We start from the raw sequence: 13,172 nt of genomic DNA on the forward strand, positions 1-13,172 counted from the left end.
TACGCGCACATGTGAATCACCGCAGAGGCGGAAGCTGGTTCCATGTTGAACCGACTATCAAGTTAGATTATTATTGTAGTCTGTGGAAACCACCATTCAATGGTGTTGTGGGATCTTAAAAATTAGGCTGTTGACTAAATCAACAAGTGTCGCAGAAAAAGCGAACATTAAACCGAATGTGCCAGCACCAGGCCCCCAGCTAAATGCGTTCCAGTTTATTTAAGCGAAAACGGAAGTGGCTAACAGTAAAGATCTGAATTCGACTGGGTACTTCCTGGTTTCGCTTTCAGTCTCTCGTTCTGCTATTGGCTGTGAACCTTCCGGCTCATATCCCCTAACCAATGACCGGAGCTGGCACTGCACAGCATCCTCTGTTCTGGCCGGAGTGATGGAACTTCGCGGGAAACAAGGCGTGTGGTTTTTAAGGTTTCAGCGGAGCTCCATAATATACAACCTCTTAAATCAATGAACTGTAAAACAGTCGGTTTCGAGCTATTGTGTGTAAAAAACAACTGAGCGGTGACAAGTCTCAAATCTGCCTCTTTCCAGGACTGCAACTCCCGGGCTACTACGTGCTAACTAGTTAGGTTGTCAGTGTCAGACTGGCTAGCTGCTGCTTTTGCTAAATGCGTCTGGATATTTTTACAGTCTACGGTCTGGATAAAGAAATCACGCTAACAAGTTTAAAGGGACAAAGAAGCAGCCGCTGTCACGCATAAAGGACGGACTTGAAAATGAGTTTGTTCAATTTGGACCGTTTTCGTTTCGACAAGAAAGCAGGGGCGACAAACAAAGAGCAAGAAAATGGATCCATAAGTCCGGAGTCTGAGAAAGAGAACAAGCCAGGTAACGATGGCGAATGGTTAGCTAGTGGTACCAAGATGAGCTAACGTTAATAGCCAGATGTGTCCAGCATGCTAACGCTAGCCTCGGCTAACTAGCCTGCTAATTTGTCGACTGACTGCTTGTGTTGTAGGTTAGGTCCCAATGTTGGGTCCGGAGAACCTCAGGTGTCAATGAGGAAGTTCCAGGGGGGGGGCGAAAATAAATGAGGAATAGTAACTTTAACGTTAGTTACACAAACATGGCGATGTTAAGTGAAATATGTGAGAATGGTGCAGATATGGCTGCTGTCATCAGGTTTTCTCTTCCCACAGTTTACGCAGGGCTGTACACTGTGTACAGTGCTATTATGTTAGCACGTGCTACGTCTGTGCTACTATGAATGAATGTACCGCAGTAGCACACGGGCTATACTGTTTTGTTACATATTTCTGGTTAAGAACATTAATGTCATTTGCCAGTCACAGTCCTGTTTCGGGCGTGTGCGACCCGTTTTCAATGTTTGCTAAAAGAAAAAGAATGCAATTATTTTTTCAACCTGTGTGATACTCATTGGCCTTGGCTGTACCTTCACTCATTAACGCTAGTGTGTGAAACTACAGTCTCTAGTGTGTGTATCTTCACTCTGTAGTCTGTGAAACTACAAACACAGTCAAGGTTTCAACATTGACACTTAAAGCACCGAGAACGTGTCTGGTGGTCCCTGCACACTTGACCAGCCGTCAGCACCAAATAACATTTGATCACAAAAAACGAATAACACTTTTATTGATAAATGTGATCTAGCAGAGGTAAATGGCAAATATTAACCACATACTTTCTATATATTGCATGTAGCGTTAATTGAGATGAAGTCAACATCTCAAGTATGTTTACATAAATTGTTATGGCTGTATTGTTTTAAAACCCAATAATGTTGTGGGTCCACCGTCCACCAGACCTGCAAACATTGGGTGAGTAACAAAAATGCTAACACCATACAAGTGTAACTTGTCCATTTCTGTATGTTAATGGGGGTCTGTTAGCCTGTGTGTCTTATTTAGGGGGGGTATGACATGAACATATTTGGAAACCCCTTCCCAAACCTACCTAACATTGCAAATAATTGTCGATGTCCATCCTAGTCATCATGTGTTCGATGTTTTTAGATAACTGCAAATACATGTGCAGTTATGATTCCCCCCCATATTATTTTTCAGCTCATGGGAAAATGGTCAAAGGCTCAGTCCAGTCCCTTTCCCCAGGAGTGGTGTTTGATGACGGTGGTATCACAGAAGACTCATCGGACGAAGAACTCTTCTCTGATGCAAATAACAAAACACCATTAATCAGAAAAGCCAAGTAAGTGTCAGCTAAAATGGCAACATAAAATGTAATTTAAAATGGAATCAAATCAATGCCAATGGCTATACTACTGCTAGAGGTTGTGGCTTAAAGATGAACTGAACCCAAGTGGCGTGAGGGTCGGAGACGTATCAGACTGAAAACAAATCTTGCCTGAGATGACAGAGGGTTGAGAGGCGGGCCATAGCGTGTCGATTTGATTTGACAATTCTGGGAACTGGATTTGGAGTTGGCCAATCCTGTCGTATTCTGCCCCCAAATCGAGTGGGATTTAGCATGTTGGGGCACTACGCGAGTGGGATCCGCAGATAACCGAGGAACTGGCTGCCTCCGCGTGAGTGCTGTTTGAAAGCCGAGGCAAATGTGCCGCCTGCCAGCCTGGAATGTCCAAGGGGCCGGGGTAAGACCCGCAGATGTTAATGTTATTCCTGGAATGGAGTTTAACGAGCCAGTTACATGTCTTTGCATTCTACATTAAATGAAGACATTACCTTTTGCTTTATTTTGTATGTTACATACTTGCCAAGTTATTAGTTAGTTTATGGGCTAGAAATTCTGCCAGGTTACAGTCACTATGCGGCCATTTTCTCCTTCATTTCAAGGAGAAAATTTTCCTCCAAATGAAGATTGATTGACAAATTGAGACTGCCATTGTTTCTACTTTACCATCCTTTTACCTGTCTTCTATAGGGAACCTATAAGGAAACCAATAAAGGTGAAGGCGAAGGATGAAACGGACGATGAAGATGGTGATGAAATGCAGGAAAGAATGAATAAACTACTGGAATACTTCCCTGAATTGAAGAGGGAGGAGCTACTGGAGGTCAGTTATGATAGAACAGAGGTTTATCTCCCCTCCAGGGATCCAGGCGAGGCCCATATAATACATTGTTGATCTTTTCATATTGAGGGTCCAACAGATGTTAAAATTCTGAACATATATATCAGGGATACAAACACAGCTCTTTACGACGCATGCCTCTTTTTTTCATCTCAATTTGGGTGACTTTTGTGATTCGTCCAGATCCGAGGAGATTCTATATATTTTTTCTTTTTTGGTGGGGGGAGTGTACGGGTGAACGGCGAATCTCCTTAACGATCCTTCGGGGCTGTTCAGACAGGACGTGTGTATTTCAGATCCGAACGCTTTGGAAATCATGTCGAGAGCGCTTCCAGCGCGCACAGTCCACAGCCACCGAGTGTTTTTTTGTTTTTTGTTTTTTTTGCTGCCGTTGCGCGCAGTACGGGTCAGGACGCAATACAGTCACACGGACGGTAGCCAGCCAGCTAGTTTCGTCTGCTGCTGTTGATTGATCACACTGTAAACATGAAAGCCAGATTATTGGCAATTCTGGTAGCAGCAGAGTTTGAAGATCCCCCTGGCAGGAGAAGAGGTAGAAGGAGTGACTGACGAGCAGCGTGCTTTTCCTCCAAATGTTGAACTTTTTTCAGCTTGAGACGCCCAGAGCACTTGCATCCCTGATGTATATTAAATGATGACTTGCAGCCCTTCATAGTCTGTCCTACTCAAGAAGGGAATGGAAAATGTACACTTTTATGGCTATTTCCATATCTGAGGGCATTTTCAAAGTAGCCTAATCTAGTCAATTTTGCTGACAACTTTCGTTCTCAATTAGTTTAAGAAACTGTATGCTTATACAACCCCATTTGTTTCTTCCAATACAGTAGAGCTAACAATCTCAACAAATGCATCCAGTAAACTCTGCTCTGTAGTCTGTAGTCTCTTGTACATTGTTGTTGGCTTTATTCCTGGGAGTGTTGATTATAGCATGTAACACTCACTCTTGACCTCTGGTCCTTGCCTGTTCAAACCTGATCCTGTTGTGTTTACAGGTGATTGGGAGCACAGCCACCTTGGATGGGGCTATAGCTGTATGCGAAATGAGGTTTGGTAAAGAAGGTGAACATTGGCCCTGTTTTCTTTATGTATACTAAAATGCTAGTCCATGCAAGTCTTTTAACAAAGCTTGATCAATGCAACATGAGATAAACACTTTCCTTAGCTTATAGTTGGCGTGACAATCATCAGTATCCTCCAAAGGACATGGTTCTCCAGAAAGTTACATTTTCAGGAGAAGAAATAAAAATGATTATTATTGTTATTACTAGGCATCTCGCGTGCTACGCAAGCTCGACTCCTAGGGTGGAGACTCTGGAGACTGACAACGCCACAGACAGACAGACAGACACCACCACCACAGAGCCCCCCACAATTTTAACTAAAGAATGACACTGATGACATTACAGTTGCTCGAGTGACATCACTGATGACATCACAACAACTCGAGTGACATCACTGATGACATCACAATTGCTCAAGTGACATCACTGATGACCACAATCGTGACTGAACCGCACTGCTGCCAACCACAGTCACACACCGCCACCCACTTCGTCAATTTAGCAAAAGTTGGTGCAGCGCACAATTGCCCAACTGTGATGTTACTTAGGCAGTTGTGATGTCACTCGAGCAAATTGTGATGTAAATTACGAGCCAAAGGCGCACAGTTGCACGATGGCGCATAATTGGAGAGCCGTTAGCGTGCAGTTAGGGTTTCCCAACCTTTTTTGGCTTGTGATCCCTCTTTGACGTCATAAAAATCTAGGGACCCCAGACACTTTTGTGACACAAATTGTGACTGATAGACAGACACCGCCGACCCACCCTTTTAATAATTGTAACTAAGATTCTGCATATCAACATTTAAAATATGTTGCTCCCCATTCACCCCCCCGCCCCCCCCCCCCCCCATGGGTACATCTACCCATTTTCATTGAGCGCACACTGTGCACCTCCCTACACATTTATATGTATTTTTACATAAATTGTTATGTATTGTTTTAAAACCCAATATTGTTGTGGGTCCACCAGACCCGCAGAAATTGGGTGAGTAACAAAAATGCTAACATTAATGGCAGAGAAAGTTGTAAAAAGTTCGCACACTGCAAGGGCTCCAGTTAAGGTTTTTTATTGCAACACCAGGGCACTTATCACTGTAAGTTCTGCACCTGCCCTACTAGGCTGGGATGTGCGTGTCTCCCTTCTACCTAACATTAATGGCGTCCGTGTATCTTATTTATGGGGCTCCTACCCCATAAATAAGATACACGAACGCCATTAATTAATTAATTATGACATGAAAATATTTGGAAACCCCTTCCCAAACCTACCTAACTTTGCAAATAATTATCGACGTGCATCCTACTCATCATGTGTTCGATGTTTTTAGATAACTGCAAATACATGTGCAGTTATGTTTTTCCCCATCTTCTTTTTCAGATCAGTTGAAAATTGTCGAAGGCTCAGTCATGTCCCTTCCCCCAGGAGTGGTGTTTGATGATGGTGGTATGATAAAAATTATTATTATTATTATTATTATTATTATTATTATTATTATGGTTGCTAGGTAGGTAGGTAGGTAGGTACTTAATCCCTGAGGGGAAATTCCTTTGTTACAGCAGCAGTACAGCACACAAGCAATAAAATAAGAATAGGAATTTAAATAAGAAATAAACTATGAATTGCCTATTTAGCAGCAATATACATCCATAAATGTATCTGGCAAATATACATATTTGTGTAACAAATTATATGTAATAAATACACACATTTATGTAACAGATTTACATATTACACAATTATATACAGTAATGAACATGGTTATATACGCCAATATAATGTACACCAGTAATCCACGTGGGGTGGTGGGGGTGATTAGCCCAGGGATGCATTGTAGAGTCTGATGGCTGTGGGCAGGATGGACCTTGTGTGCCACTCTGTGGTGCACCGGGGCAGAATGAGCCTGTTGCTGAACATGCCCCACTGCCTGGCCAGTGTCATGGAGTGGATGAGAGGCATTGTCCATGATGGTCAGCAGTTTGGACAACGTTCTCCTCTCAGCCACGTATTATTATTATTATTGTTGTTGGTGTTGTTGTCGTTATTGTTATTGTTGTCATTATTATTATCTTGCAACATTTGTCAAGTGCAATGATTTGGCCTGTTCCCAGGGTCATGAAATATTTTCAAAACTTATGGTGAGCTGTTATTTCTAAACCTCATGTTTCCCCCATCTTATTCTTCAGGTGATGTGAAAACTGTCAAAAGCCCAGTGAAGACCCCTTCCCGAGGAGTGGTGTTTGAGCCTGAGGATACCATTGTTATCACCAGTGACTCGTCAGACGAAGAGTCTGATAAAAAGTTAAAAATATCATTATCCAGGGAATCCAAGTAAGTGTCAGCTAAAATGGCAATGTGAAATGTCATTTAAAGTAGAGGAAAATGCAATGCCAATGGCTTTTTTTTTATTACTACTAGAGGTTGTGGCCCATTAAGGGTCTTGGGCCTCTTTCTCATTGGTTCCCAGACAAAAAAATATATTATTCTGTTATTATAAATAAAGGAAGAGAAAGCATGATGGATCCAGCAGCTCCCAGGACATCAGTGAGATTCAGCCCAGCAAGAAGAAGAGGCCATCAGTGGTGAGATTACGAATGCTACCGCCATTTTGTATTTAGATCAATATTGGCGCTATGACTATCACTCTTATAAGATCCCGCCATTTTAATTGCTCCTACTTGTATTTGTTTTATACAGCTAAAGCCATTGTAATTGCCTCTACAACTGCTGTGCTCCCTGTAAACGTTGTAAAAGTCCCACTCTTCATTCACTGCATAATAGAAAACTACGGCTGCTTCATTGCTCATTCTGCCAAAGTAATTGCTTGGAAAATCTCTGTATTGTCTTAGAAGTAGTCAGCAAACACAGGGAATTGCCATGCATTTGGTGCCACTGCACTAATCAGGGCAGAGGCACGATAGGTTGATGATAGTGTTGAGGGTGATGAGGTTAACTTGGGTTTTCCCAACTGTACAATGCACACCTCAATAGCTAGTTATTTATGTTTGAGTAGGTAAGGGCTGCTATGAAACCTTTTCTTGTCTGTAAACCCAAAGTCGGAGGATTCTGATGAAGAAGATGAGGGGGCGGAGCCAAGCGCGGAGAAGCAGGAAGCCATGGTCAAGAGACTGCAAAGAAAGTTCCCTGACGAGGCAAAGCAGGTGAAGACACAAACACACACACACACACACACTCTCACACACACTCTCACACACACACACACACACACACACACACACACACACACACACACACACACACACACACACACACACACACACATTGTCCTTGTCTGTAATGTACTCAGCCTGTCCTCTATGGTTGGGGATTTCGTGAGATTTTTTTGTGCAAGTGTCAATTCTTTAGCAGTTCCTTCTTAATCTAATTCTTTCATGATGTCCTCATGGTTTCCTTCCTTATATGTATAGTGCTTTTACTTTACATGAGATACAAAGTTTAGGTCAGGTGAGTGTACCGGTACTTCTTTTTGCAAATGTCCTGTATCCATTCATCCTTTCTAATTTGATGCATTGAAACTTGCAACATTTATTTTCCCAGTACTTGAATGGACACCCAGCTACTTGCACACAGCAAATGAGGAAAGAAAGTACAGCCAAGCAGTTTGATAGCAAATTAAGAATGACATTTTATTCTATTGAGAGAGAGAGAAAAAGGAGCTGGAAAAAAGTGAGAACCACTAATAGAAGTCAATAAGGCAAATGTTGGGATGTATGTTCTATGATGTATGTTGTATGTTCTGGAAACATTGTGTCCCAGGTTTTGGTTCCCAACCCTGCTATTTTCTGTCTTGGTGCAGGATTGGCGGGGTGTGCTGCAGGAGCACGATTGGAATTTTGAGACTGCTCTGGAAACTCTAAGAATGTTCACAGACCAAGGTCCGAGCACAATGCTGACTCCTGTCCTTTACCATCTGTGCGTTGATATCATCATGTACATGTGTACTAGGGGTTGCATAGACTTGTCGACTACCACAAGTCGACGCCTACCGGGAGAAGTCGACTAGTCGACACGTGGTTTCCGAGCAGCTCCATTGTATCCTAACATTACAGGGATTAGCTGATCCTCTGAAGCTGGAAACATGCTACAACATCAGCCTCAACTTGGAGCCTTGCCGACGGCAGCTAGACCCTATACTCGAACGTCAGCCTGACGAGGGGGTCGCAATCTCACAAATGAGTAAATTGTGTGATTTCACTTGGATTTCAATGACTAGAAGTTAGCCCAAGGAGAGAATGTAGTGCATATACTTGGTAATAGCTTCCACTTTCTCTTATCATCTCCCCATCTACATATACTTGCGCTGTTCACGTCAGCTGCATCGAGTCCCATTTTCAGGGTTCAGAACAAAATTGCACTTTTGAAGCTAAATAAATTCAAAACCAACGAGTTAATTATGAAAAAAAATACTTTTAATTTCCTCAATGTAGAAGAGTCATTTTCTTACACATGAGATTACGGTACTTTGAGCCTTTTAGTCATAATAAAGATTATTGAAAGATATTCCATATGACTGAAATGTTATAACAGAAGTGGAGTATTGGCCAGAATGACATGAACATTTGGAGACTTATTCAGCGCATATCTTGCATGCTGTGTTCAGGTGCACTGTATTCCAATCATGGAAGTTTGAAACCCTCATTAGTGTTTTGCTCGCACCTGTGTTTACCCTGCCTTTTCGACACAAAATGGCCCCCGTGAGAAGAGTCTATTGTGTTTACATTCCTCCTGGGCTGCTGTCGTTAACTCAGTGACCTAGACCTTTTTATGCCTCCGCCAGCGATAGCCAGGCCGGAGGCATTATGGATCCGGGTTGTCCGTCCATACGTACGTACGGCTGTCCGTACGGCTGTCCGTCCGTCCGTACGATGTTTGTTAACGCGATATCTGAGGAACGCCTGGACGGAATTTCATCAAATTTGCCTCAAACATCGACTTAGACTCAAGGATGATCTGATTAGATTTTGGTGGTCAAAGGTCAAGGTCACTGTGACCTCTCGAACGCCATTTTCAAGCTTGTTAACGCGATATCTGAGGAACGCCTGGATGGAATTTCATCAAATTTGCCTCAAACATCGACTTAGACTCAAGGATGATCTGATTAGATTTTGGTTGTCAAAGGTCAAAGGTCAAGGTCACTGTGACCTCTCGAACGCCGTTTTCAAGCTTGTTAACGCGATATCTGAGGAACGCCTGGACGGAATTTCATCAAATTTGCCTCAAACATCGACTTAGACTCAAGGATGATCTGATTAGATTTTGGTGGTCAAAGGTCAAAGGTCAAGGTCACTTTGACCTCTCGAACGCCATTTTCAAGCTTGTTAACGCGATATCTGAGGAACGCCTGGACGGAATTTCATCAAATTTGCCTCAAACATCGACTTACACTCAAGGATGATCTGATTAGATTTTGGTGGTCAAAGATCAAAGGTCAAGGGCACTGTGACCTCTCGAACGCCATTTTCAAGCTTGTTAACGCGATATCTGAGGAACGCCTGGACGGAATTTCATCAAATTTGCCTCAAACATCGACTTAGACTCAAGGATGATCTGATTAGATTTTGGTGGTCAAAGGTCAAGGTCACTGTGACCTCTCGAACGCCATTTTCAAGCTTGTTAACGCGATATCTCAGGAATGCCTTGACGGAATTTAATCAAACTTGTCTCAAACATCGACTTGGAGTCAAGGATGAACTGATTAGATTTTGGTGGTCAAAGGTCAAAGGTCAAGGTGAGCTCCAACGCCATTTTCAAGCTTGTTAACGCGATATCTCAGGAATGCCTTGACGGAATTTAATCAAACTTGTCTCAAACATCGACTTGGACTCAAGGATGAACTGATTACATTTTGGTGGTCAAAGTTCAAGGTCACTGTGACCTCTCACACACCCAATTTCCAAGCTGTGTAACGCAACATCACAGGAGCGCCTTGACGGAATCTCTTCCAATTTGCCTCAAATGGCGATTTGGACTCCAGAATGAACTAATGGCGGAGGCATAAGTCCGCGTTGCGGTCGTTCTAGTTTTTTTTCTTTTCTTTTTTTTACGGGGACCGCACCATGTGATGACTAGTCGACTCCACTTTATTGGTAGAAGGGTCGACTTGAAAAAAATCGTTGTGCAACCCCTAATGTGTACTTGCAATTACATCCTTTTTACTGGTCCCTTTTTATTAATTAACTTGTAATTGACATACCTGCTCTACTTCTTTTCACCAACTGACGCAGATTCCAGCGTCCGTTCACCGCAGTCCAAGGAAGGGAAATCGAAGAGCGAAGACGCGTCGAGCAGCCAGTCGACTCATGAGGAAGTAACCAGCCGCTCCTCCCAGGAGCCATCTTCCTCTGCGGCCCAGACACTGTCCAGATTGACCAGTGGCACCAATATAGCTAAGACAGAGGCGGCGGAGAGAAAGCGTCAGGCGCACGCGTCAGGCGCCCCTCTCAGTGACGAGGACGAGGAGGAAAGCGAGGGTGACGAGGAGGCCGTTAGCAGCGAGTTTGAGGAGTCTGACGATGAATTGAAGCCTCACGGGGAGATGTCGCCACTCAAGAAAGATATTTTCAAATTCTTCCAGGAGGCGTCACTAGACGAGCTGTCGCTGATCTCTAGATGCTCTGTGAAAAAGGCCCAGAAGATCGTGGAGCTGAGACCCTTTGAGGACTATCAGAGCCTGGTGAGTGAGTGGGTGGGTGGGGAGGTGCGTGCTGGTCGTGCTTTCAATGTTTTCTCAAGTTATCATTGAGGGAACGTTGTAAAAACAGAGAGCTGCAGCCAGTGTGAAACATCACACCAAACACCTGGTGAGAATGACTTCATGACCTGTTGAACTTTCATTCAGGCTTCATTTGCTGAATGAGTGCTTTAGACCCGTCTATACTGTGGAGACAAGGCAATCTCACCTCCTGCTCCCTCCACACGAGGTTTTCAGCAGCTTCTTATCACGTTCCTAACATGTGTCTATACATCACATCACAAGGTTGTCACCAGAGAGTCAATATTCACACTCCATGTGTCATGCCTGGGAATATTTGACACCTTTGGATAAGAAAAGAAAAGGCAGCAAGGTTGCTGTATGCACATTGACACATGTTTTAAGTGTTGCAAAGAGTTTCTGAAAACATGTTTCAAAGCATATTAGGAAAGTGTGTGACAGCCAGCCGTATTCATTCCTCATATAAATGTGGCCAGGTTTTAAAGATCGGTATAAATACTGGCATTCACCCGTGTGTGTGTGTGTGTGTGTGCGTGACGGGTGTGTTTGCCTCTAGCAAACCACCTGGCCACAAACCTGACAATCAGACCAATAAAAGACATATTGTACTACAAAGTGAGAAGTAAACGCCACAATTCAGAGAATCAAACAGTGTTCTTTAATGATGTGGGCTTCTCTCTCTTCTGTGTCTGCAGTGCAGTGCTCACATAGTTAATATTTTAAATGGGTATGAACAGTGCTGGTTTAAATACACATTTTGATAGTACTAGTAATATTCATACTGGTTTAAATAAACATTTTGATAGTACTAGTAATATTCATACTGGTTTCAACATTTTGATAGTAGTAATATTCATACTGGTTTAAATAAACCTTTTGATAGTATTTTCCATGTTTGCTGAGCAAGAGTTTTGTGCGAAAAGAATTAAAAGCCTGTCCAATATAGACATCGGTCCCAAATATAGACTGGTTGACGTCAGTGATTGAAGCAAATAAAAAGGCCGGGCTATTAATTTAAGTTGTTCAGTATAACAGTTTACATTTATCCGACCGTTGACAGGAGCATCAAAGATGTTAGCTTCCTCATAGGCTATCATATCATTAGCTAGGTAGCTAGCAGCTCAACATTAGCATACCTAAACCACTGTCACAAATGTTTTTCCCCTTTTGACTGATGTCACCAAAACAATCACTAGAGACATGATTGGCCTAATCTTACCTGTTCCAACTGCAGATACTGTCTTTCTATTGGTTGTCCCAAAACCACATGACCCAAACAAATGCATTCTATTGGCTGCCCTGGCTCCTTTACACTGCAAGGAGGAAAATAAGGTGAATGAATGTGAGGCAGGGGACCTGGGGGACGTAACGCCAAAAAAGAAAAGGGGAAAAAAAACTATTTTTAGGACGTGGCCTGTGGGCGACTCATTGGCTCCATGCAGGCGCCCGGGGGCTACCACTGCTATAATTTTTCCTTGACTTTTGGATCATTGGTCTATTATTAGCATTGGCCCATATCCACCTATGGAATCATCAGGGTCATATACCAGTGATATTATATATCAGTATCTATGAAGAAAACTATTGATTCTGAAATCAACACTGAAACACAACAGCCCTCATCCTCATCATTTTTCTTTAAAAGCTCAAATTGACTGAGCGATGCAAGCAAATGATATACTCATGTAAAAGACACTAAATCTGACACTGGGATAGATCATCTGGGTCAGATTTCATCTTATTGGCAGTTGCACTCCTTAATTTTTTTTTTTTTTTTTTCATCTTGAAGTCCTACATGGTTTGTACCAAAATCCCCAACATTTCCTTGCATTTGTCCCTTAGGAGCAAAAGTAGTCTATCAGAGAACTTACAGTGAGCCTCCAGTAGGTTCTATCAATATGTATATACTGTGTTGTGTCCGTTTCCTCCCCGGTGACAGGCCATGTACTAGGAAAATACCCTTTCACATTAACAATCCTAGTCCTTTATGGCTGGTGGTGTGTGTAGACTGTTGCTATTGCATATTGTATGGGATTGTAAGTGTGCACCCCTTTCCCTCTCCAGATAGAGGTCCTCCAAAGGGAGCGAGGAGTATCAGAGGACATGCTGTTCGGCTGCAGAGTTGTGCTCAAAGAGCGAGCGGTTGTCCTGGGGCTCATGTCCAAATGTGAAAGCATCGCTTCGAGAATGGTCAAACAGGTCACTCAGGTCATGGAGGACGGGACGGGAGCCGTGAAGCAGCCCAGCATACTCAACAGCGAGTGAGTAACACATCCATATTAGGGGTGGGGGAAAAAATCGATACACCACAGTATCGCGATATTTTGCCTG

The 13,172-nt window shown here is 43.0% G+C and overlaps 1 protein-coding gene across 1 annotated transcript in view; it reads left to right on the plus strand.

The window, feature by feature from the left end:
- The first annotated feature begins 426 nt into the window (after positions 1–426).
- smarcad1a (SNF2 related chromatin remodeling ATPase with DExD box 1a) overlaps positions 427–13,172 on the plus strand; it is a 33,955-nt gene continuing 21,209 nt past the window's right edge. Inside the window, exons 1-11 of the mRNA XM_083644185.1 lie at positions 427–846; positions 2,043–2,184; positions 2,878–3,010; positions 4,042–4,108; positions 5,489–5,554; positions 6,295–6,439; positions 6,612–6,690; positions 7,165–7,269; positions 7,926–8,004; positions 10,354–10,802; positions 12,906–13,102. Coding sequence (XP_083500311.1) covers positions 735–846; positions 2,043–2,184; positions 2,878–3,010; positions 4,042–4,108; positions 5,489–5,554; positions 6,295–6,439; positions 6,612–6,690; positions 7,165–7,269; positions 7,926–8,004; positions 10,354–10,802; positions 12,906–13,102 — 1,574 coding nt within the window. The 5' untranslated portion in view covers positions 427–734. The remainder of the gene's footprint in view (positions 847–2,042; positions 2,185–2,877; positions 3,011–4,041; positions 4,109–5,488; positions 5,555–6,294; positions 6,440–6,611; positions 6,691–7,164; positions 7,270–7,925; positions 8,005–10,353; positions 10,803–12,905; positions 13,103–13,172) is intronic.

Source organism: Poromitra crassiceps (assembly GCF_964638095.1).
Source record: "Poromitra crassiceps genome assembly, chromosome: 10".
In the NCBI taxonomy this organism is placed as follows: Eukaryota; Metazoa; Chordata; class Actinopteri; order Beryciformes; family Melamphaidae; genus Poromitra; species Poromitra crassiceps.